Source organism: Fopius arisanus, unplaced genomic scaffold (assembly GCF_000806365.1).
Source record: "Fopius arisanus strain USDA-PBARC FA_bdor unplaced genomic scaffold, ASM80636v1 scaffold00026, whole genome shotgun sequence".
NCBI lineage: Eukaryota > Metazoa > Arthropoda > Insecta > Hymenoptera > Braconidae > Fopius > Fopius arisanus.
Genome location: NW_011887765.1, coordinates 739,177 through 760,892, shown reverse-complemented (window position 1 = coordinate 760,892; position 21,716 = coordinate 739,177). Strand labels below are relative to the sequence as shown.

Sequence of the window (21,716 nt, the reverse complement as noted above, 5' to 3'; positions counted from 1 at the left end):
TTACGACGATTTTTAGATTATACAGGCAATTTGCAATGGTTTGTTTATTTTACGACGTTTTTATATTTTTAGAAGCGAAATTAATTAATCAGTTGAGATTGTTTTTCTCTTTACAAGAAAAGCCTCGCAATACTGACCGATTCGTTCATTTCCCGCTCTTACGAATTACTAGTGAATTTATAGGAATTTTTCCATGGGCAGTTGTCTGTTTGTTGATTCGGTGATAAATAAAAAATGCTCGAAGTGTTCGCAGGATCACTCTTTTGTGAGAGCTGAAGAACAACAGTTTGACAAGACTTATTAATTAATTCTCAGTACTTCCTCAAAAATAATTCGAATTGAAATGATGATTGAAGGAGAGTAATTTTTTTTTATACCTGTAGACAGGATAATTGTATCCAGAACTGGAGATAATTCTGGAGCGATCACCAGTTGCCAAGGCGACTGTTGAACATTGTGTTATGAAAAGTCAATTGTTGAAGAGAATTCATTTAAATTCTACAATCGAATCCGGAGGTGTTTAAAATGGACTTTTCCCTGTTGAATCAGTACGATGGAACAGTTGAAGCTGAAACTGACGAGGGGAATTTAATCTGTGAGTTGAAGCAACGTCATTTGTTGACATTGAGTTACAAGCTATTTTTTTATTTATTAATTTCGATTTTGTTGGTATTATTCAGGGGAGGAGCAGAGTTATGAGCTCGGTGTTGATGGGTTCATACCAGCGACTGAACAATTTGGGGAGGAATATGATGGAGCAGAATTCCAGGAGACTCATACATTGTTGGCAGATGGGGGACATCGATTTGGAGTTTCAACTCTGGTCTTTGATACCGTTGAAGAGCTGATGTGGATGGGAAACCAAGGGGTGAGAATATTTGAACGAGCAAGAGTAGAAATTGGAAATAGAAATAAAATACCTGTTTTTATATTCTATTCATTCTTCAGGGTCACGTGACTTCGTATTATGGGTCAGGACTGCAGAAATACACGTCTTTCCAAGTGCACGCCTCCCAGGAAGTACGACATATTCACCCAATCGATGAGGGGATATTGTGCTTGACCCAAACAGCCCTCAGGGGACAACTGCGTCGAGGAATACCCCTCTTCACCCACACGTAAGCAATTAAACTGCAGCAATTAGTGTAATCTAAATGAATATCAATTTCTCACCCTTTATTTTTCACAATTCAACTTTCCAAAATTGAGACAATAATGAATTCTAAAATAATATCGTGGAATTATTTTTGCAGATCTCCAAATATGATAGACATGCAGTGCATGCTTCAATTTGGATCTCGACTGCTAATGGGCGGTCATCAAGAAAAAATCGTTGATTTTGATCTGAGCAGAGGAAAAGAGACAAGTTATGTTCACGTTGGGGAGAATGGTTGTGCAATTTTGAGACAGCATGGAAAATTTATCTGCGCTGGAAATCCAGCTGGCAGAATAGATCTCAGAGATCCCAATTCCCTGTCAATCGAGCACACACTTGACACCCACAGTGGATCACTCAGTGATTTTGATATCCAGGGAAATTATTTAGTGACCTGTGGGTTCAGTAATAGTCGCCAGGGACTGTCAGCTGATAGATTCCTGATGGTGTACGATTTGAGACAAATGAGAGCTCTCACTCCAGTTACCACCCTAGTTTATCCATTTTTGTTGAAATTCTTGCCAAGTTACTCGAGTCGACTGGCAGTCGTGTCTCCTTTGGGCCAAATGCAACTCCTGGATACTATTTACGCTGATGTTCAGCCGTCCTTAACCTGTCTCTATCAGGTAAAATACCTCGTTACTGTTTATAAATAATACAACGAGTAATAATTTTTTTTTATACACATTAGGTTGCCACAGGAGGGGCTATGGTGGTGTCCTTTGATGTATCTCCAACATCAAAATGTCTTGGATTTGGGGACGCAGCTGGATCCATTCACCTTATGGCCACAAATGCCCCTGATCCTCAGTTCAATACATTTTCAAGGTGAAATAATTATTTTACACAATCATTACTCTGACAAAATATCTCCATAACCTATCACCAAAAATTACTCCAGACCCACAGAATTTGCGGATCCAGTGGAAACACTCGAGACAATATCATTTGATGACAATCTCACACCTCTAAGTACAGTTCCCATGATGTACACTGGACACACATTAGCTAGTGATTGGCCGGAGGAATTCTTGAAAAAGATCTATCGGTATGTGTCAGACCATGAAAAATATTGAAATAATTTTAAAAATGGTAATGATCATTTTTTCCACTTGAATATTCCATGTAGGAAAACCCCCCCAATAGATTCAGAAATACTGAAGACAATGAAAATGCAGGGAACGATTGGTTACGCACCCAATCCTCAGGCATTCCGGAGAAACCAAGTGAGGAAACATTACTCATCCAAGCTTGAACCATTAACTCTACATCCTTTCCTCATTCTGTCCAAGAGGTCCATCTGATTCCTTTCCCGTCATCCACGAATACTGGCGACTCCGTTTATTTTTTCTTCTTTCTTAATGCTTTTATTTCAAATTAATAATATTAAATGAAACTGTTATACAATGCGATTGCATGGTACTATTTTCTTTTCCTTTGGGTCTGTACTTCTGTTAAAACAAATACGTTGTAATATATCGAATGCAGCATTGAAACTCGTGATAAATAATATTGTATATTATCTTCAAAATTTAGTACTACTAGGTAAATAAGAATTGAATATATCAGTTGATTTGCTGATAATTGAAGGAAGACTGATTAAAATAATAATGCAATATCGAAGCAAACTCGTAAACAATTTGTATGAAAATACAGAGATGAATTGTACTGAATTGCAATAAATGTTGTATGAGATATATCTGCGTAGCTTCAATATTAATACGAATGAAATCTACGGTGGAAGAAGAAACTCTTGTACAGGTGTACAATATGCAAGATAATATATTGACTCTGGGGAATTATTCCAAAGATCGAGTGATAGCTGATTATTTATTTTGCAGGTACCTTATAACTTGGAAAAACGTCGTGGCTTGGTGACAAAATTATTTACAGGTGAACCCAGGCCAAAGGCAGAGGACGGTACATTCATTGCGATACCAAAACGATATCGGAGAGTTGAGGTGAAATACTCGAGACTTGGGTACGATGAATTCGATTTCGATCAGTACAATCTGACGAGTTTCTCAGGTTTAGAGGCGACTCTGCCGAATAGTTACTGCAATGCAATGCTTCAGGTAATTAATCCTTAATTATTGCTATTTGATTTTCCATTAATTTATTATACCTTGCAGCTCATGTATTACTGTGATCCTGTTAGAGGCGCTCTTTTATCCCATTCATGCCAAAAGGAATTTTGTCTGTCCTGCGAGCTTGGTTACCTATTCCACATGCTAGATACCTCGAGAGGTACTCCATGTCAAGCTGCAAATTTTTTGCGCGCATTCAGAACAGTTCCAGAAGCGGCTGCTCTGGGATTAATCCTGAGTGATCTCCACCCTGAGGCCAGGAGGAAGACAAGCTTGATCAGACTGGTTCAAGTAAAATCATTTTTTTTAACAGTGCAAAAAGGTCATTAATCGATATTAATTATCCGTTCGGTTTTATTAAAGAGCTGGAATAGATTCATTTTGCATCAGCTTCATTATGAAATCTGGGAAACTCGAAAACGTCAATTGGAGGAAGAGGAAGCGGCGCGGTCCAGATCGGGACCGAAATATCCACCGTTTGTGTACAACGAGCAGGATTTTCCAAGCATTCTTCAAGATCTAGGATCACGATACAAAAGCCATGATTTGGATAAGAAGAAGAGAAAGAAACATGAGGAGGATGGTAAATATATGTGGATTGCGGCGAAAGGTAAACACAATTTAACATGTGTAAACCCTTTTGCATTGGCACACTTTTTGTTGTGTTTATTTTTCGATCAACAATTTTTTTTATTCATTTATATTTCTCCCCTTTTTATTTCAACCGCATGGATTCATCGCACGAGTTTTTAACACACAGCTTACGAACACCATCAGCAGCTCAAATTATTCACAGCAGAATTTCTTTTTTTGGAGAGTGAAATAATCCGTACACTTTTGGTTTTTAAAATGTCTGTCATAACGAAAAGGCAGAGGCATTTAATCACATAGGCTTTCATCCTCTGGTGGATTTATCATTAGTAAATAAGTAAATAGGTTTTTCTTTAATTGTTACACTAGAAAAAACAAATAAAAAAACAGACGAGAGCGAAGTGCGCGAGGAAGAGACGGAAATAAGCCGAATGTTTGGAGCTGAGCAAATTCACATTCACCGATGCCTGAAATGTGGCCAAGAAGCATCAAAGCATTCAATAATGCTTTTGAACAACTTAATTTATCCAGAAGTGACTAACTCCAACGAGGAAATACCCTTCACTAAAATCCTCGCTCGGAGTTTAAAACCCGAGAAAGTGACGCCAGCTTGGTGCGATGGCTGTCAAAAATTCAGTCCAACACTTCAAAGTAGAAGAATAACAAAGCTGCCAAAAATTCTCGCCCTAAACTGCGGACTGGATTCTCAGCAGGAGAAGGCGTTCTGGCAAAGCCAGATGGACATAATCGTGCAGAAGGTCATGAACGGGAAAGACTCAAGCCCTTCCTCAAGTCCCATTCCTAATACTGTAAAAATGTGTCGATATGGCACCAATTGCAATCGCACTGGCTGTAGATTCAGGCACGTGGGGAAGGACCCCCAAGGCCCAGCTCCAGGTGAGGCACAACCCTCACCATCTTCAACAGCTTCAACTCCCTCGAATCCAGGACAAGTAGCAGCACCTCCAAGTCACCTCTACTACTCCCATTCCTGGATCCCTCACTGCATTGAAATATCTCTGGATGCCAATGGGGAGTTGTCAGTTGGAAAACTTGACAAGATAAATAGAGAAGTTGTTAACACGAAGCCTCTGATCGTCGAAAATGGTGAGGGAAAAATAACGCCAGGTGTGGAGAACGATGGAGACAGATCATCACAAGTGAATTCCAATTTAGAGGATATAAAGTACGAGGAGGAAGTGAAGCATGATCCTCAAACTGCTTGCCCCAAGGTCGAGAAGATCCAGTACACATTGACTGGAGTTGTCTGTTATGTTGATGACAAAAGCAGTGAGGAGAGACGTCATGTGGTGGCACTTATCAGAGTGGGACCGAATTATCATGAGAGATCGACTGGGAGTGCAGTGGCCCAGTGGTACCTGTTCAATGATTTCAGTATATCAGCAGTGACTCCCCAAGAGGCTGTCTGGTTTAATCTAGACTGGAAAGTTCCCTGTGTCCTTCATTACACTGCTGTACCAGCCCCATCACCACCAGAGCCTGTGACATTCGTCAGTCCTCTGACTTCTGATGTTTTTGGTGAGGACAAATGTGTCGCAAGGAGTGGAGGCACCAGGGGTATTACTTTTACACCGTTGACTTCTGATGAGATGCCGAAGAAGGGAGATCTTGTGGGGATTGATGCCGAATTCGTTACGCTGAATCAGAAAGAGTCCGAGTTGAGGAGCGATGGCAAGATGTCGACCATCAAACCGAGCCACATGTCCGTTGCACGGATCACCTGCATCAGGGGGCAGGGACCACTGGAGGGGACTCCTTTTATCGACGATTATATCAGCACGCAGGAGCAGGTGGTGGATTATTTAACGAAATTTAGCGGAATACAACCTGGCGATCTAGATGCTAATTTTAGCAGCAAACACTTGACGACACTCAAGTCGACTTATCAAAAATTGAGATTTCTCGTGGATAATGGAATTATTTTTGTCGGGCATGGACTCAAAAATGATTTTCGCGTTATCAATCTCGTTGTTCCCTCGGAACAAATTGTAGATACAGTGTTGTTATTTCATTTACCTCATCGCCGTATGGTTTCATTACGGTTTTTAACGTGGCATTTCCTTGGGAAGAAAATTCAGTCCGAAACTCATGATTCCACTGAGGATGCGCGAGCTGCTCTTGAGTTGTATCACAAGTACAGGGATTTGGAGGACTCTGGAAAATTAATGGAGGCCCTTCAACAGTTGTACGATGTAGGAAATGAATTGCAGTGGAAGGTAATCACTCATTAATCACTCCTTAATTTCATCATTTTTCACTTGTAATTTTTCACAGGTTCCAGAAAGCTGAGGCAGGGACGAAGATATTTTCGAAGAAGACCTCAATGCAGAACTAAAAAATCCTCACATTTGAAATATTTCAACATTCCTGTAATTTTACTTTTCCTTTCAACTCTCAAGTCTACAATTTTACAATTGTCATTTATTTCCCAATTTGTTGTGATACTCCGAGATTTCCATTACGAGATTAATCTCCACTCAATTTTAAAGATTATTTTTTCTTTACGTCTGAGCAATGAGCCGTGGTGAGAAAAACATTGAGAAATCGCAATCATTGTACATATTTTTAATTACTCGTCGAATTTCAATTGCCTGAAAAATTTCAGTACGACAAATACGTAAATTATTTTTATTTTTGTATGTTTTTGTAGTTCTTTACAGATCAGAATGTTTCCCTTGTTTCCAGTAATATTTTTCTACATAATATTCCAAAGAGCTTTTGTAAATGTGTGTTCAACTCACACACGGCTATAATAATAATCATGAATATTAACTTACGTAAAACCATTTAAATGAATAATGTATCTTTTTATACCAAACAATACCTGAATCATTGTAAAATTTGTAGAGTATTTTTGTATCCGCTTTGATTGACAAATATAAACGAAAGATCGAAAGAACATGTAATCATTTTTTGAGTTGTAGATAACAGGAGAGGAATGAATAAACAAATTGTTTAATCCAATTGATATATCTATATATAATATTTATATTAAACCTTACGAACTGTATTTACAAATGGATTCTAAGTAGATCGATAAAATTCGTACATAAAATTAATTATTGCGGTAGTTAAAAGCTATTTAAAATCTGATTTAGTATGAAATTAATAATTTACACATTGTACACGTACTCAGAAGGAATTTTCATTCTACTAAAACGTCCGGACGTTCACTAAACACAAGATTTCTCAATAATAAATACGCAACTTATGTATTGCCTCGTGAAATTACTCAGAAAAATGCAAATGTTCCATTCGTACTGATGCACGTGGCAGTAGTAATAAATACTATTAATTGAAAACGCATAATAAATAATTATGCGTACGGAAGAAATATTCATTTTCCATTAGAAAAAAAAATTGGGGAACGGATCGGGACAGTCCGAATGAAACAATAACATTCGTTAGTTGCACGTGAGATCTCTAAAAAAAAACAGAATGATTAAGGAAAAATGTTAATCATAAGTTCTCCACTTTAAACCAGAAACTCAAGCTCCCGCAGCCAACAAGTAAGAAATTATAATTAATATACGGTGCACACGCACTATTATTATTCAGGAAGAGGGAGAAAATTTAATTAAATTTGTTGAGTGTGCGTGGGCTTAAGTAGTTACGTAATTAAATCGTTTCTGACTAGAAACTTGTAGATTGGGAGCTGCAGGAGCTGCAGGAGGAGTATTTTATGGCAGTTAATCTTATGATTATTTCATGAAGATATTCGTCGACATTTTTTTTTTATCCAAGGCACATGGTAGCGGCATCAGTTGAAATACACAAAAAATCTTGCTTTTTACTCGTTAAAATTCCATTGCCTCCAGTTTAATTGATATGACACTAAGGCACAAGCGTCGCTGGCGAGTTTTATATCGTCGTATTAACAATTCAATTGGATTTCTACATATGATCATCCGCATGTTGGAAATGACCATTTCGATTGAGTGGCTGTCTTTCCGGTGCGTCTGTTGGTCGATTCCTCTTGAAAAATCCACACTGTAAATTAATTGAAAAAAATTATTGTCAAATTGTTGTTGAAAGCGAGTGATATAAAGAGACATGCGATTTTTTGGAAGAATTCTGTACCTTATACAACAGAAAGATGAGTAATAAGAGGATTATTGCACCAGCAACAGCAGATAGTACCACAACCCACAGTGGGACTCCACCAGATTCAATAGATGATACCGTAGGTTCAGTGACAGTGACAACTTGATGGCTAGCAGAGACCAGGTGATGAGGTCGCCCAATGAACGGAAGCTTCGTGACATTGGCGTAAACTGTTGTGGTCACATTGAGTTTTTCTCCAGCTGATATTTTATTCAGAGTTGTTCCCTTTACTCTAAATCTAGCGCTGATGGACACCTCCTCGTCCTTGACGAGTCTACCAACGAAGCATCGGAGAACGAGACACTTTGCATTGCCACAAAATCCAAGTTCATCCAAGATATTTTGATCTGTCTGATCAGGCCTTCTAATTGCATCATCGATCACAGCCTGATCGATCTGCTTGAGGTCCTCTCCAAACAGTGAAATCTCCCGTTTGTTAATCCCATGTCTTCTCGATCTGGATCTTCTGTCTTGATAATTTTGACTGTCACCAAAGCCTTCCTCCCTCTCATAAGTGTTGCTCCCTTCCATTCGATGAGTGATTCGTTTCTCCTCGTGTCTTTGGCTCTCGTAACTCTTTACATTCCCAGTTTGCCTCCAGTTCCCAGAAGAAGTGGTGAAACTCTCTTCTCGATCTTCTAATTTTCCCTCTCGATTTTTCCCTTCAACAAACTGATTCCCCGCTCCTCGTCCTTGCCCACCATTAATCGTGTAACTCCTCTGCTCAGAGTAACTCCAGGAGCTGTCAATTGGAAATCTCCTGTTGTCACTCAATTTACAGTAGATCCTGCCATCCTCACCAGTTATGATTTCAGCGTCCAGTTTGGTGTACCTGTCGGTTACAGTCTGGCTTGATGAATAGCTCTGCTCGCCGTACTGATTCTCCAGGGGGAGAATCGGTCCATTTTTTAGTTCGATGTACTGTTTTCCATCAATTGCTACCATGAACCTGCCAAGGAACTGGAGATACTGACGTGAGCCACGACGATATACTTCGTATCCCACGGTCTCCTTGAGATTCGACAAGAAGCTGTCGAGTTTTCCGGACGTGTGAAAGCCTGATGGGGTGCCAGGTCGAATTCCAAAATCAGTAGCACCAACATGCTCCTCCCGATCACCACTGATTTCATGACGACCCGTTGAAAATCTCACTCTCTCTTCCTCTTCCTTCCTCTCGTGCTCTCGTCTCCTCTGTGCAATGAACGCCTCCTCCTGCTGTCGTATCCTCTCCTCCTCCTCATGCTTCAACATCAGCTTCCTGCGATTCTCCTCCTGGAGATTCTGGAAGTTATTGTAACGCTTTTCACTCTCGGTCTGATGAATATTGACCAGTGTCTCCTCTCCTCCTGTGTGTCTGTTTTCAATAGTGACTTCACCTGAACCTAATGCACTCTGATTCGATCTACTGAACGTTCGATCGCTCTCCCACGTTCCACTCTGACTCAGTCCCCCAGCACCAAATGAATTTCTCTGGGTGGTGTATATTCCCTCAGAACCTTCGGAAGAACCGACACCTCCAGTACTAATTACCACTCCGCCCCCTGGCTTGGACACCCAGACACTCGTTGTCGTTCCCTGTTCACTTCCTCGAGACGTTGCAGTATTAATCGTCGAATCATAATTATGTTCACTTCTAGATCCTTTTATTCCACTTGCATCGTAACTGCCATCACCAGTGTGAACGTGAATATTTTTGTGGGGATTCGTCAATGGCTGATAACCGGGTCTCGTCTCATAATGAGTTGAGAATTTTTTTCTATTTTCAATCTTGAGTGACAGGGAATTTGCGTTGGCTGTGGCACATCTTATGTTGCCATCAACGACAGGTTGATCGATGAGGTACACAAAATCGTCATCAGCGAGGGTTTTCCCGGGCCAGATGAGAAATATTTGACTGGCCTCGATGGTCGATGGGCCCTTATTTCTGATCGTGTAATTGTGGATGAATGCAGGCCCATACTCGATGTCAGTTGTTGCATTAATTACAGTGTAATTAGATGGATTGTAGTACAGGTCCTTGGGCTTGCTCTCACCCTCAACCAGAAGATTGGAATTAACGAGGATACCAGTGGGTACGTAGAGAACGTTATCGTGAGTTCTCTCGATTGGTTCAGGATTCGTGGAGTTGACTTTCATGTGAAAATCGTAAGTGGATTTTTCTCCATGAACGTGGGACGGTTGCAGCCATATTTTGAAGTGAACAACTGACCCATGGGGAAGAGGATTACCGATATCACACTTTAGAGTATTATTATTGAAATTCGTAGGAGGGGAACACCTGACTGATGTATCCTTGGACACGAGTGTCTCAATCTTTATGTAATCGATGCCCAGAGGCAGTGTCAGGTAGTAAGTAGCTTCAAACGCATCTTCATCCATATTGGCGACGGTAACATCCAGCTCGAGACGTTCACCAGAGCCCAGAAGGTACTCCGCGGGTTTCGAGACACATGTCAGACGCAAATCAGGTTCACACACGTTGTCATCTCCACAGTTCTTCCTAATGGAGATGCTGTCTTTCTGGGTAGAGGTCATGGCAAGAACAGGCTCCAGTGGCAATCGGGGATTTCTGGGGCGTTTGTCAATCCATTCATCTCCCATCAGGCTTATTCTCATTTCTGCATCGAGGGACGTTAATTTGTCACGAATATTCGGAGTGAGATATACGTTGAATATACGACAATTTTGCTGGCCCTTTTTCATTCTGATTGGAAGACTCTTCTCGTTGAGACCCTCAAACTCCAGGAAAAACATTCTCGGGCTTTTAGTCTTCTTCACATCGAGAACGTATTGCACGTTGAATTCGTATTCAGAAGCGACACCGATACCATCGTATTGGAAACAAGTCTTGAGTGGAAGAGCTGTGACTCTAACTCCATTTGAAATAACTCGTGATTGATCCTCCAGGGAGACTAATTTCGATGCCGATTGGAATTCCACGTACGTCGCAGCTTGGACCATTTTGATGACAGGACGAGCACGGAAAAACATGGCAGCTCCAGACTCGTACGAACCCACTACCATGTCTGGGTAGGAATTGCCATCGAGGTCAAGGCCACCCGACACGGAAAAGCCAAAGGTCTGGATACGATGGCTGAGATCAGTGGAATAGATGACCTGCGAGTATTTCTCGAGAACTCCCTCCGAGGAGCCGTGATATATGTAGACAGCACCGCGACCCTCTGGTCCAGCATAAGGTGCACCCACAGCAAAATCCGTGTAACCGTCTAGATCTAGATCACCTAGAGATGCCACTGACATACCAAAACGACCTCTATTGCTCTCCCCATCCCTGAAACATCACAATTACCAATTGTAATATTTATCAAACTTCATTCCTACAGGTACAACTTCACGAATTAATACCTGAAGTGGAAGTCCCTGTATTTGTTGGGTCCTCTCCCATAGAATACGTAAATCCTTCCAGTCTCAAAGGTCATCTCGGTGTTATCAGGAATTGTGAACATGGGAGCACCGACAATTAAATCATCCAAGTGATCTCCATCGATATCACCGACTGCCAATGAATAACCAAAGTACCCACCCATTTGTTCACCAGTTACATTCTGATGATTCGTCATGTTGGATGTCAACAGAACCACCTGGAAGTACCAATATTGATCGTTTCATTCATTAATTCAGAAAAAAAATCATAAACCCATCGAAAAAATCAACAATAATTATTGTTCGCACCTTTCCATGGAGCCCATACCCCCTTGGCATCCCCACAGCACTCCCCACGTCTCCAGTACCCAAAAAATCACCACTAACAAGTGCATATCCCAAATAACTGTCATCTTCCTCTGGAGATCCTTCCTTGGTGAACATTACTTGGCCCTTGGTATGTGGAGACTGCGTGTACACTTGCCCTACAACCAAAATCTCAAATTAAAACGATAAATACACCCGATAATAATTGTTAATCCACGTTATATCAATTAATATTTGGGTAATCTTTTGTTTAATAATACTAAAGCCAATCTATTCTATTAGATTAAATAAATAAATAGTAAAACAGATGTCGTAAGCAATCCAGTCACTCGTCCACAATTGTTCAATTCGTTGAATTAATTTGAGTAATTATTTGCTCACTGCCATGTGCCACTCTGTAAAATAAAGCTGTAAAAAAATAATAAGCTGCGGCCCACACCTGTTAGACCACCCTCAGATTCACCTGGCAGTGATGATAAGGCATTAAACATTTTATTTTTTAAAGGTATCAATAAATATTATCTATATATTATCCATCTACATACGCTAATCTCAATAAAATATCCATTCGCAAGGGGAAAACTTGATTAGGAGGAGAAATTGTTAATCACGGGAATGTAAAACCTATTTAATCAAAAGCCATAAATAAACCGCTGGATTATCCATCTAATTTAATAATTAGCACAGCACTGCCAAGCAAATGTAAGGGGGAATATATCAGAGTACCACACATCATTCGTATTATTGAGACAAATATCTGATAAATAGTCGTGTCTCAACAATCAATAATCATCGAGCTGATGCGGTTTTCGAATAATTTCTCTTCTCTGATCAATTTCCATTGGTTTAGAATTTTGTTAATTAGGGTTTCTGTTCTGATTGGGGGACTCATGTGGTACCTGTATAGATGGTGGGCGGCACGAAGAGTCTATTCTCCAATCTCCTTGCGATTGAGAACAGCTGACCTGAAATATTTTCAATAACATTTTGATTCTTCATTTATCTATAATTCAGTAATTGAACCCTCGAGACTGCACGATTATTACACGAATTATCATTTAATCTATCCCCTGGAAAGACATCACTAGAAATAGAAGATAGAAATAAATTCCTCACCTTGCCAGTACCAACTTCCTGGTGCACCAATGAATATCCTCTCTCCATCCTGAAAGAAAAATATTTATTTCATGATTTCTTTCGGAATTATTCGTGTGGGGAATGAATTTGAGATAATTCTTATGTCTCGGGCACAAGATGCTCTTTATTCAGAAAAATAGAGATGTAACTCGTAGAAAAATGATGTAACAAGTCCTGTGAGCACTTGTGGGTAACTCGGTTGCTTGAGATCAACCTAATAAGACAACTTTCACGATTCATAGGAAGTTGTCGATGACTCTTCCACACGTTCAAGTTTTATTTGCATGTGTGTTGTTCAAGTCGCGAGACAGGAAATGAGTGGATAAAGCAACTTGATAGTGTGGGTTCACCCGAGCTATCAGAGGTTTAATGACACGAATGAACATTCAGTGGCTATTGGTTTTTATAAATCATTTCCAGTCATTCATTTTTTATGACGATTTTTGATTAAAAATGGGAACAACGGGGAATAGCAAATGGCAGTTCCCTTTTTTGTTCACTTTTTATAAACGTTTTAATTGAAGTTAGAGGACTTTTTTGAAGTGCAGTGGTACTTGAGTACCACTTGAAAATAACTTCTGTCTTGAAAACGTTCACAGCCTCCGTCCGCTGATGGTTCACACGCACTTTGAGACTTATGGTTTATCTCATTAAAGAGCAATTGAGATATTTATTTTCTCAAGAAATTCGGCGGTGAAAAGCTGGAGTTCTTCAATGGCTCGTGATAAATCCATTTCTCTATATTCCACGTGCAAAACCGGACAAGTCAATGCACTTGTGAATGGGAGAGTAAAGAGGACTTTAGATCTATTGGGCTATTCACTTATCAACATATGTGAAATGGGATTTACAAAAAAAATTCGAGGGGAATAGACGAGTAGAAGTCGTTTATAAAATGTTTTGCGAAGGAGGTAGAGTCCTGTGTTCGCGTAGGTGGTCCTTGTACTCTCGTACAAAGAGGAGAGAACACGACCAACGGTGACAGAACAAAATGTACAAGCCTTAAATGGTTTGCATCGTCTCTGGTGCCTCTTTTATATTTGATACTTCTATAAATAAAGCACCGTGGATGAGAATTTTTTAAAATACAAGTAATCCTTCAATATCAAAACTTCCAGGAAGAACGATTCTGTTGTCAAGTGGTGATCTAGAATGAGTGAATATTTTTCGATGCATTTTCAGCGGATATCTCCGAATTGAAAGAACATAGCGAATTTTTTGCAAAAATATTTTTTATGGAGAAAGATGAGAGCTACAAAAATGGTATCTATGAAAATATCATTATCTTTCTTCAATTTCCAGAAATCTGGTAAAAAGTGGCGTCGAAAAAAATGCACTTATCCTGGTTTACCACTTTGGGTCGAGTTCGAAAACCTCTGATATATCATATATCTCTTACGAGATATATCAACTGGCGAGGGCACCTGCAAAGCGCCAAGCCCACATGCCATATTTACCATCTCATTGCACCTTGCGATATTTATCGACAAGATTATGTATATTTATAAAATTTCAAAATCGCGAATGAAAAAAAATCGGCTTTCCTCCCCCAAAAATCATAGATCAGCCCCGAGAGCGGAGGGTGAAATCCCCGTGTTTAATTTCCATTATTTTTTTCAATATATTTGAATGTTCTAATATTATCTCTTTGGTATGCCCATGAAACGTGGATTAATTAATGAAAAGAAGTTTTTATTATAAACAAAAATGATATAAGGACTAAACGAATGAATAATTTTAAAAAACCGGTGGCTGTTAATTCCATAATTTAATCAGACATTATTTCCAAGGCAGATGGCTAAAATGAAAATGCAGAGCCAATAATGCTCTGATATTTTTGAATAATATTTGATGATATGCATACAACGTGAGGTTTTTCGCGAGTGAAAGAATTCTACCCCCTACTGAGAAATCGGCTCGTGCTTACACGATAAAAATTTGCAACTGGAACAATGGTACCACAACCACGTGAACACGGAACCCCATACACGAGAACAGTGTTCTGGCGCCGATCAGGTAGACCCTGAGGATGGATAAACTCAGATTGAAATATAACGCGCTCCAAATATGTATACGCGGTGGTGGTCAGGATCTTTTCCCTTCTACTTAACCGGGAATAAAATTTATGACTCGTGTTTTGTGTCTTGTATATGCATGCATACCTGTCTGCATTGCCAAGCAAAATGCTATTCTAATTTTTACTCTCAAACTCTGATCTCGATTTTCTCTTTATTTGGACTAGGGAGTGGATTTCCCTAGAAAAATATATCAATATATCAGAATTATCTACGACATCACCGTCTCCCATCCATTTTTATTTATTTATTTTATTGTTATATTTTGTCAAATTTTTTCACAGGAATTTTTGGGGAAAAAATAAATTGAGATATCAAATTGAATTGAATTGAATCGGGGATTTATAACTAAATTAATGAATATATATGAATATAAAAAGATACAATGGCATTTGGCTGGGTTTTCGGTTGAGAAAAACGAAATTTGCGTGGACTCACCCCTTTTGGGGTTGACTATTTATTTTTTCTCGAAGATTCGGATTGAGAAAGACAGTATAAACCCGGATTAACATTGAATTGCTTATTCTAACTCGTATTTCATTGAGAGTTATGCATTAAACATACCCGAACAATTGTGAATTATACATTGCAACGACAAAATCATTCCAGCGAATTCTTCAACTTTATAAAAATCAATTGAATTAATTCGATAAATAGTCGTGAATTTTCATAGAATCAATGTGTGATGTCTAGTTCTTTATCCTTGGAATTGAAATGCCGATGCTCATAAATTCAACGCGTAGGAGTGGGAATTCACATTCCTGACCATTTATGGTGAGAATCAACCCCCATTTTCGTATGTGTTCACTCGACCTACACTTAATTCTCCAGTACAGCACACGAAGACAAAGTTGATGTGAAAACAGAGTTCAAAACCGATGAAACATCCCGCATGACCAGTTATTTATTACGACATTTTTTCTCCCAATTTATTCATTTCATTTCGCGTTATTTACACCGAAAAAAATTATTTCTCTTAAATAACAAATAATATGTCATTATAATTAGTAATTCTGCATCTTTGTTTACTGATTAAGTGGAGAATTTACTCAAATTTAAATTATAAATAACGAATTATTTTAATTATGAATTTTGTTGTGAAGTGGTGATCTAGAACGAGTGAATATTTTTCGATGTCATTTCCCGGCCAATATCTCGGAATTGGAGGAACCTAGCGAATTTTTTGTATAAACATTTTTAATAGAAAAATAAAAGAACTACAAAAAAGGTTTTCATGAAAATATCATTATCATCCTTCACTTTCGAGAAATCGGCAAAAAACTGAAATGGAAAAAAATGTACTCATCCTAATTCACCCCTTCGTAACGCAATAATTAATTAATAATCAATTATGAATAATGAATATTTTACACACCTTGGAGACCGTTGCCCCGAGACCAGCCTGACATGACCCCTGTCGATGGTATCCAAAGTGCCCTGAGAAAAAAAAACAATTCAGAGGTGAAAGAAAAAATTCTGTTAAACAACCCATTTTACACCCATAAAAATCAATTGATGCGTCACGTGAATGCTAATAAACTCCCGTCAAAATCGTAATTACTGGCTGGCCGATGTACAACGGAATTAATAAACCGACGTTAATATGCGTCTGCATGATGGCCCCATGCAGGGCCAGTATCGTGTTCCTTTATGACTCTCTACACGTGTGAGTTATAACATTCGTGTCCAGTATATATCCGGTGTTTGCTTCTGGATTTTCTTGTGCACTCGTCTTTATTTTTTATTTAAAAACCCCTCTCGCGGTAGACGATTTACAACACCGGATGACCCAGGGGACAGGTAATTATATCAATCATGCAACCAGCAAATGAACGGTTCATACACAAAAATCACTCTGTTCATGGGGAGGGTAAAAAAAGGTTTTTATTATATTTTCCTTTTTTTTCCTTTTCCGCAAATCCTTCGTCCGATTGTCATTAATTATTAATAATTAATTCTCAATTATTATTATTATTATTATACTATTATTATACAATTATTATTATTACTATTATTATTACGAATATTATTATTATTTTTATTACGAATTTTATACATTTCCGATAAAAAAATCGTGATAATAGGCCGCAGCTTAATTGTGTCATTAATTAGTAATGATTTAACTGAATCTGACCCTGAATTATGTCAAGGGAATGAATTCCTCGATCCCCTGAGAGCCTAGAATTACATATTAAACTCACATAACGTAACTACATGTCTCGATGAATGAATGCTATCGTCTGTACCTAGTGTAACTACCGTGGAGATCGTTGAAGCGTGGGTGTACAACTATCCAAAGAAGAATTTTACGTACATGTTCATACCATTCACAATGCAAAATCGCCTGTTCATCCCCGGAATGATAAGCAAATGACTAAAGCAAATTGCCACGACAAATGATATTACTGTATCATAACAAGAAGAACAATCATCCATTTGACTGGTGTCACATACCATAAGCTACAATGCGCCAAAGTAATTCGGAGAATTCGCAATAAAGTTAGATTGCAATAAATTTGAGAATAAAGAGACACGAAGAGTTCAAGTTATTTGGCCTGATTTAAGAAGAAAAACTCAACAAAAACAATTGTCACAAACAGATTGATCCCTTTATGAAGTGAATTTATAATTAATAGAATTCATTTGAATAAATAGTTTCAGTGACCTGCCTGTCGGCGTCGGTCTTTATAGTCAAAAAATTCTCAGAAGTAGTTGACGTTGAAAAAGCCCTTCAACTCTTCAGCTCTTTCCAATGGTAATTGCCGACGTTTAATTTTATGGAAGTTTGACTTCCCCGAGGACAGGAGAATTAGAATGAGCCATTGAAGATAGAGGTAATTAAAAAAGTACAGTAATACGTGGTGCCACCGAAAAAGGCGACAATTTGCTGAAAAAGGTAAAAACCCGGTGTTGGATATTTATAGTGAAAATGGGGAGTTGAAAAAAAGTAAGGATTCCTGGTAAATAATAAGAAAACCAGTTACAGTTGAGGAGTTTGAAATACCGAGGGTCCCTTTCGGCTAATTGTTTAATTGCACCATATCTTCTCGAGTTATGTCTGGAGAATCGTTGAGAGATGACCTCACTCGCTTTCTCTCGTACATCTCCCGGAATTTACTTCCGTCAAGAAAAAATCTATTTGTATTGACATAAATCGATATAAAATCGAAATATCAATCGATTTGAAATTCTGGAGTGTTCAAGGATTCAATTCCACTGGGAGTCGGTTCATGAGAAAATTTTGGATACTTCCAGTAAATATAATTCCATGCAGATGGACTTTTGGGGGATAGCGGAGGAAATTCGGGGGTTGTTTATGGCAGCTTCCGGGAGGGTCTCCAGGAACACATGTTGCATCGAGTGACTCTCGAGGGAACCGTGGACATGACAATTGTTTATCCTAGGTTAATTTCAAACTAAACAGACCGATTTTCTTCTCTTTGATGATTGAAATGTGGTCTTCAAAAAATCATCAAAAAATCTCCCTTCAAATGGATTTCAAATGGACTTATTTATTTACTAGCAGATAAAATCGTTTGATAAATATTTGAAAGGGCTTTTCCTGGGAGTTGGTGAATTCGAGATAAATAAATGTGTTAAATATTATCTTCAATCTTCAGAACGGCGGAACATATATTGAATTTCAATGAATTAACTCACGTGTTCGACAGGGTGCGAATTCCTTGGAGGTGTTCAAATTATTGGTGACCCAACAAGTTCCAACAGGATCTCTCCTATTCCCCACCGGTTGTCTGGTGCTGTCATTGTGATTTCGATTCTCCTGAATCGAGAAGAAGACGTACCTAGGTGCGCAAGCCTGCAACAGCAATAAAAAATATAAAAAATTAATAACAGAGACGAAAAAAAAATACCAATGACAATAAACTGAAATGAATAAATAAACTGAAATGAATAAATAAACTGAAATGAATTAATGAAGTAGCACCAGGAGTTGCTGATTTGAGAATCCGAATAAACGATAAAATTAATGGAAAAATCATGAAGAGAAAATTGTTAGTCGATAGAGAATCACTGAGACAACCAGCGATAAATCCCCTCTCAATCGTCTGATTGAGATTCATGGTCTCTCGTGCAGAATGATGATCACATTGCATAAGATAGCAACAACACATCAACCAACTACTGTTGTCCCTGTGTGACTTCAGTCATGGTAAAACGCCTGCAAGAAAGCTGATACTGCACCAGTCGTGATAAAATAAAATCCTTAACGTCTCAATCACAATTTCCTCTCAATCGACCGATCGCAATAATTTATTAAACAATTCCCCCGAAATACCGAAGAAAAAAGAAACCCAAGGGCTAGGTCTAGGTCCAAATGTCATTTAAAAAATGACCTTTTGATGATGGGGCTAGGAGTGAGGCCCATAAAATAGACGAGTACTGAAAGAAGAGTAAAAGAAGAGTAAATCGAGGTTGAAAATAAAAAGTGGAGGATAATAATGAGAGGGAAAATAGCGATTTATTCGTTGTGCCAGTTTGGATGTGGAGTATTGGAAGAATTGTTTTTGTACTTGGAATTGTTTAGGATATCCTCGGAGACCGATGGAGAAGGCCGATGCAGACGAGAGGGAAGAGATAAAAGAGGATGGATAGTTGATCGATAGCAGCTGACGATGGGAATCGATGAGAACTCCAAACCCAGTGGACGGTTCCTCTTTTATTGAGCGCTCACGAGAAGTTGGAATCGATTTCCAGTCGACTTTGACACGGAAAACGGCCAGCTGCAATAAGATTGCACAGATGCTCATCATTTTTTTTTTTATTTATTGTTATTCCCTCATTGCGATGGGGAAATGCACCCTTGGACCGGTCAATGAAATTCCACTGGTTTTATGGGGAGAAAACGAGTTAATTAAAAAACCGTGTAAACCTAATTTTTTTTTTCTCGACAGTTTATTATTTTATTTTTTAAAAGTTGACGATGAGGGAGAAATTGGGTTATCGTGGAAATTTCGGAGGTTTATTATTTAATGGAGGAAATTAAAATGTCGGCTAATTGCGATGTGATCCTCTAATGTCTTCAGCTCTTGCTGTTGGGAATTTCATTACGATTTTTTCCGCTTTTTTTTTTTCAATTTGAGTTAATGACTTGTGTCATCGCCACCGCAAAATCGTTTACGTTTGATTTTAATTCGGCTCTTTTACTTTATGATGACTCAAGAGGACTTGAGAACTCTGGAGGAGTTATTTTGGGAAGTTGGGGATTGGGGTCATTCTGGGGTCGACTGCACACCCAATTCTTGAATAGATGGGCTCTCGGGGAATCAGGTCAATTATTCAAAATAATTTGCTGCGTGATTTTTTTTTGGAGTGACTCGAATTTTTATTTTACAAATATAATAGTATTGGGGCGAGAAAAAATAGAGCATTACTACAATAAAAAATTTAATGATTACACCAAGGCAATTAAAGCCTTTAATTCGCACCGACGAATTTGCAGATTTGTGCAAAATAAAATGGATTTTTTTGGAAATTTCAGGGATCACGTCGTATGAATTTCCAATTATTCGAGTTCTGCTCCAATTTTAATTGAAAGGAATTGAAATTTTACTCATTCATTTTTCATTATTTAAATTTGAAAAAGCAGGACTCTTCATGTTAATAAATAATAATTGATTTTTTTAACAAAAGCCAGAATTTTCTATATGATTTCTCGTATCAAAATGGAACTGCAAAAAGAAAAATTGCAATTAGAAAAATTTTTTTCTATTCGGGTGAGACATTTGCGCAGAGCCAAAAGTGAGTGTTGACTCATGTCTGATCCTGACTCACGGCATTATTTATAGGTAGTATATACCATATAGAAACTCAGATAATCACACCCGATGCAGTGTTGTGTGGACATTAGGGCGGTTGATTCGATCCGGATATTTGATTTCATTCCCCTCCCCCGTATCAAAGTAGTCCTATCAATCACCAGATCGATCGCTGAGTTGGCCTGTCATAAATCAAAGATGCCTGCCATTTTTTTTTTCACCACCGGTCATTTATTTTTATTGGGTTTTTGTACCTTCTTGGGATGAAATGCGAGTCTCAGGGGTCTCACGGTGTCTCACAAAACCCAAGGATTCCCACAAAGTGGCTCATGGAATCGGATCAAGGGGTTGAGATCGGCAAAAACCGACCGTTTAGCGGGCGTTCGCAATTTGTCCTGTGGACAAAACACAACAGTGGAATGCGTATTGTCAATGCCGCCTTTTAAATTCTGATATCGGTGATGATAGAAGTTTATCAAAGTACTGCCGATCTCATTCGATTCCGCCACTCAGAAATGACGCCACTCGTAAAAATCACCGAAGTCCCTTGAAAATTATTAAAAAATTTGCAGTAGACCGACAGAACATGAAATTATTTGTGGAAACGAAGAAAATCGGAAAAATCGGTAAGGGTCACTTTTCCCAGAATACCGCTTCTAAGATTTTACGAGAAATTGGCAATTTATCGATGAATTCTCTGGGTTCTACGGGGAAAACAATAGGATGATAACCAAAAAAGGAGTGAATACGAAGTATGAGATTTATAAATAAATAGAAAAAAGAAATATCCGGTGAAAAAGGCTAAAAGGATTCAACAAGGCTCTGCTCTCAGCTCGGGTCGTTGGGGTCACGATTGTCCTCTGGTTGCGGTTTCGTGCCGATTTTAACCCAGTGCTGTGCCAACATCACGAATCCTACACTCAGTTAAAAATTTAATTATGTCAATCACCTGAATTCCTGGGCAATTCTCAAGTTGAAAAAAACTCAATTCCCATATTTTATTTTTCTGATAAAAATCATGCTCTGACCTCAAGATGATTGGGACTTTGAGGGAATC

At 38.6% G+C, this 21,716-nt stretch overlaps 2 protein-coding genes across 4 annotated transcripts in view; one reads left to right on the top strand and one right to left on the bottom strand.

Annotated features, from left to right (window-relative positions):
* Positions 1-245: 245 nt before the first annotated feature.
* On the top strand, positions 246-7,625 carry PAN2 (PAN2-PAN3 deadenylation complex catalytic subunit PAN2). 2 transcript variants are annotated; one of them, XM_011302182.1, is made up of 12 exons: positions 246-595; positions 681-868; positions 949-1,118; positions 1,254-1,782; positions 1,848-1,984; positions 2,058-2,204; positions 2,286-2,382; positions 2,998-3,231; positions 3,289-3,534; positions 3,607-3,826; positions 4,204-6,071; positions 6,130-7,625. In XM_011302182.1, exons 1-12 carry the CDS (start codon positions 526-528, stop codon positions 6,142-6,144), a joined length of 3,921 nt encoding a protein of 1,306 aa, XP_011300484.1. In that variant the 5' UTR covers positions 246-525; the 3' UTR covers positions 6,145-7,625. The 2 variants fall into 2 exon arrangements, with proteins under 2 accessions (XP_011300484.1, XP_011300483.1); XM_011302181.1 differs by having other exon boundaries at positions 3,607-3,853.
* Positions 6,241-21,716, bottom strand: part of if (inflated) — a 27,636-nt gene continuing 12,160 nt past the window's right edge. Inside the window, exons 4-11 of one of the 2 annotated variants that reach the window (XM_011302184.1) lie at positions 18,543-18,699; positions 16,258-16,319; positions 12,787-12,835; positions 12,570-12,635; positions 11,653-11,828; positions 11,326-11,561; positions 7,936-11,251; positions 6,241-7,845 (exon numbers count right to left, since the gene is read on the bottom strand). In XM_011302184.1, the coding sequence (XP_011300486.1) occupies positions 7,750-7,845; positions 7,936-11,251; positions 11,326-11,561; positions 11,653-11,828; positions 12,570-12,635; positions 12,787-12,835; positions 16,258-16,319; positions 18,543-18,699 (4,158 nt within the window). In that variant the 3' untranslated portion in view covers positions 6,241-7,749. The remainder of the gene's footprint in view (positions 7,846-7,935; positions 11,252-11,325; positions 11,562-11,652; positions 11,829-12,569; positions 12,636-12,786; positions 12,836-16,257; positions 16,320-18,542; positions 18,700-21,716) is intronic. The other variant, XM_011302185.1, reaches the window with a different exon arrangement.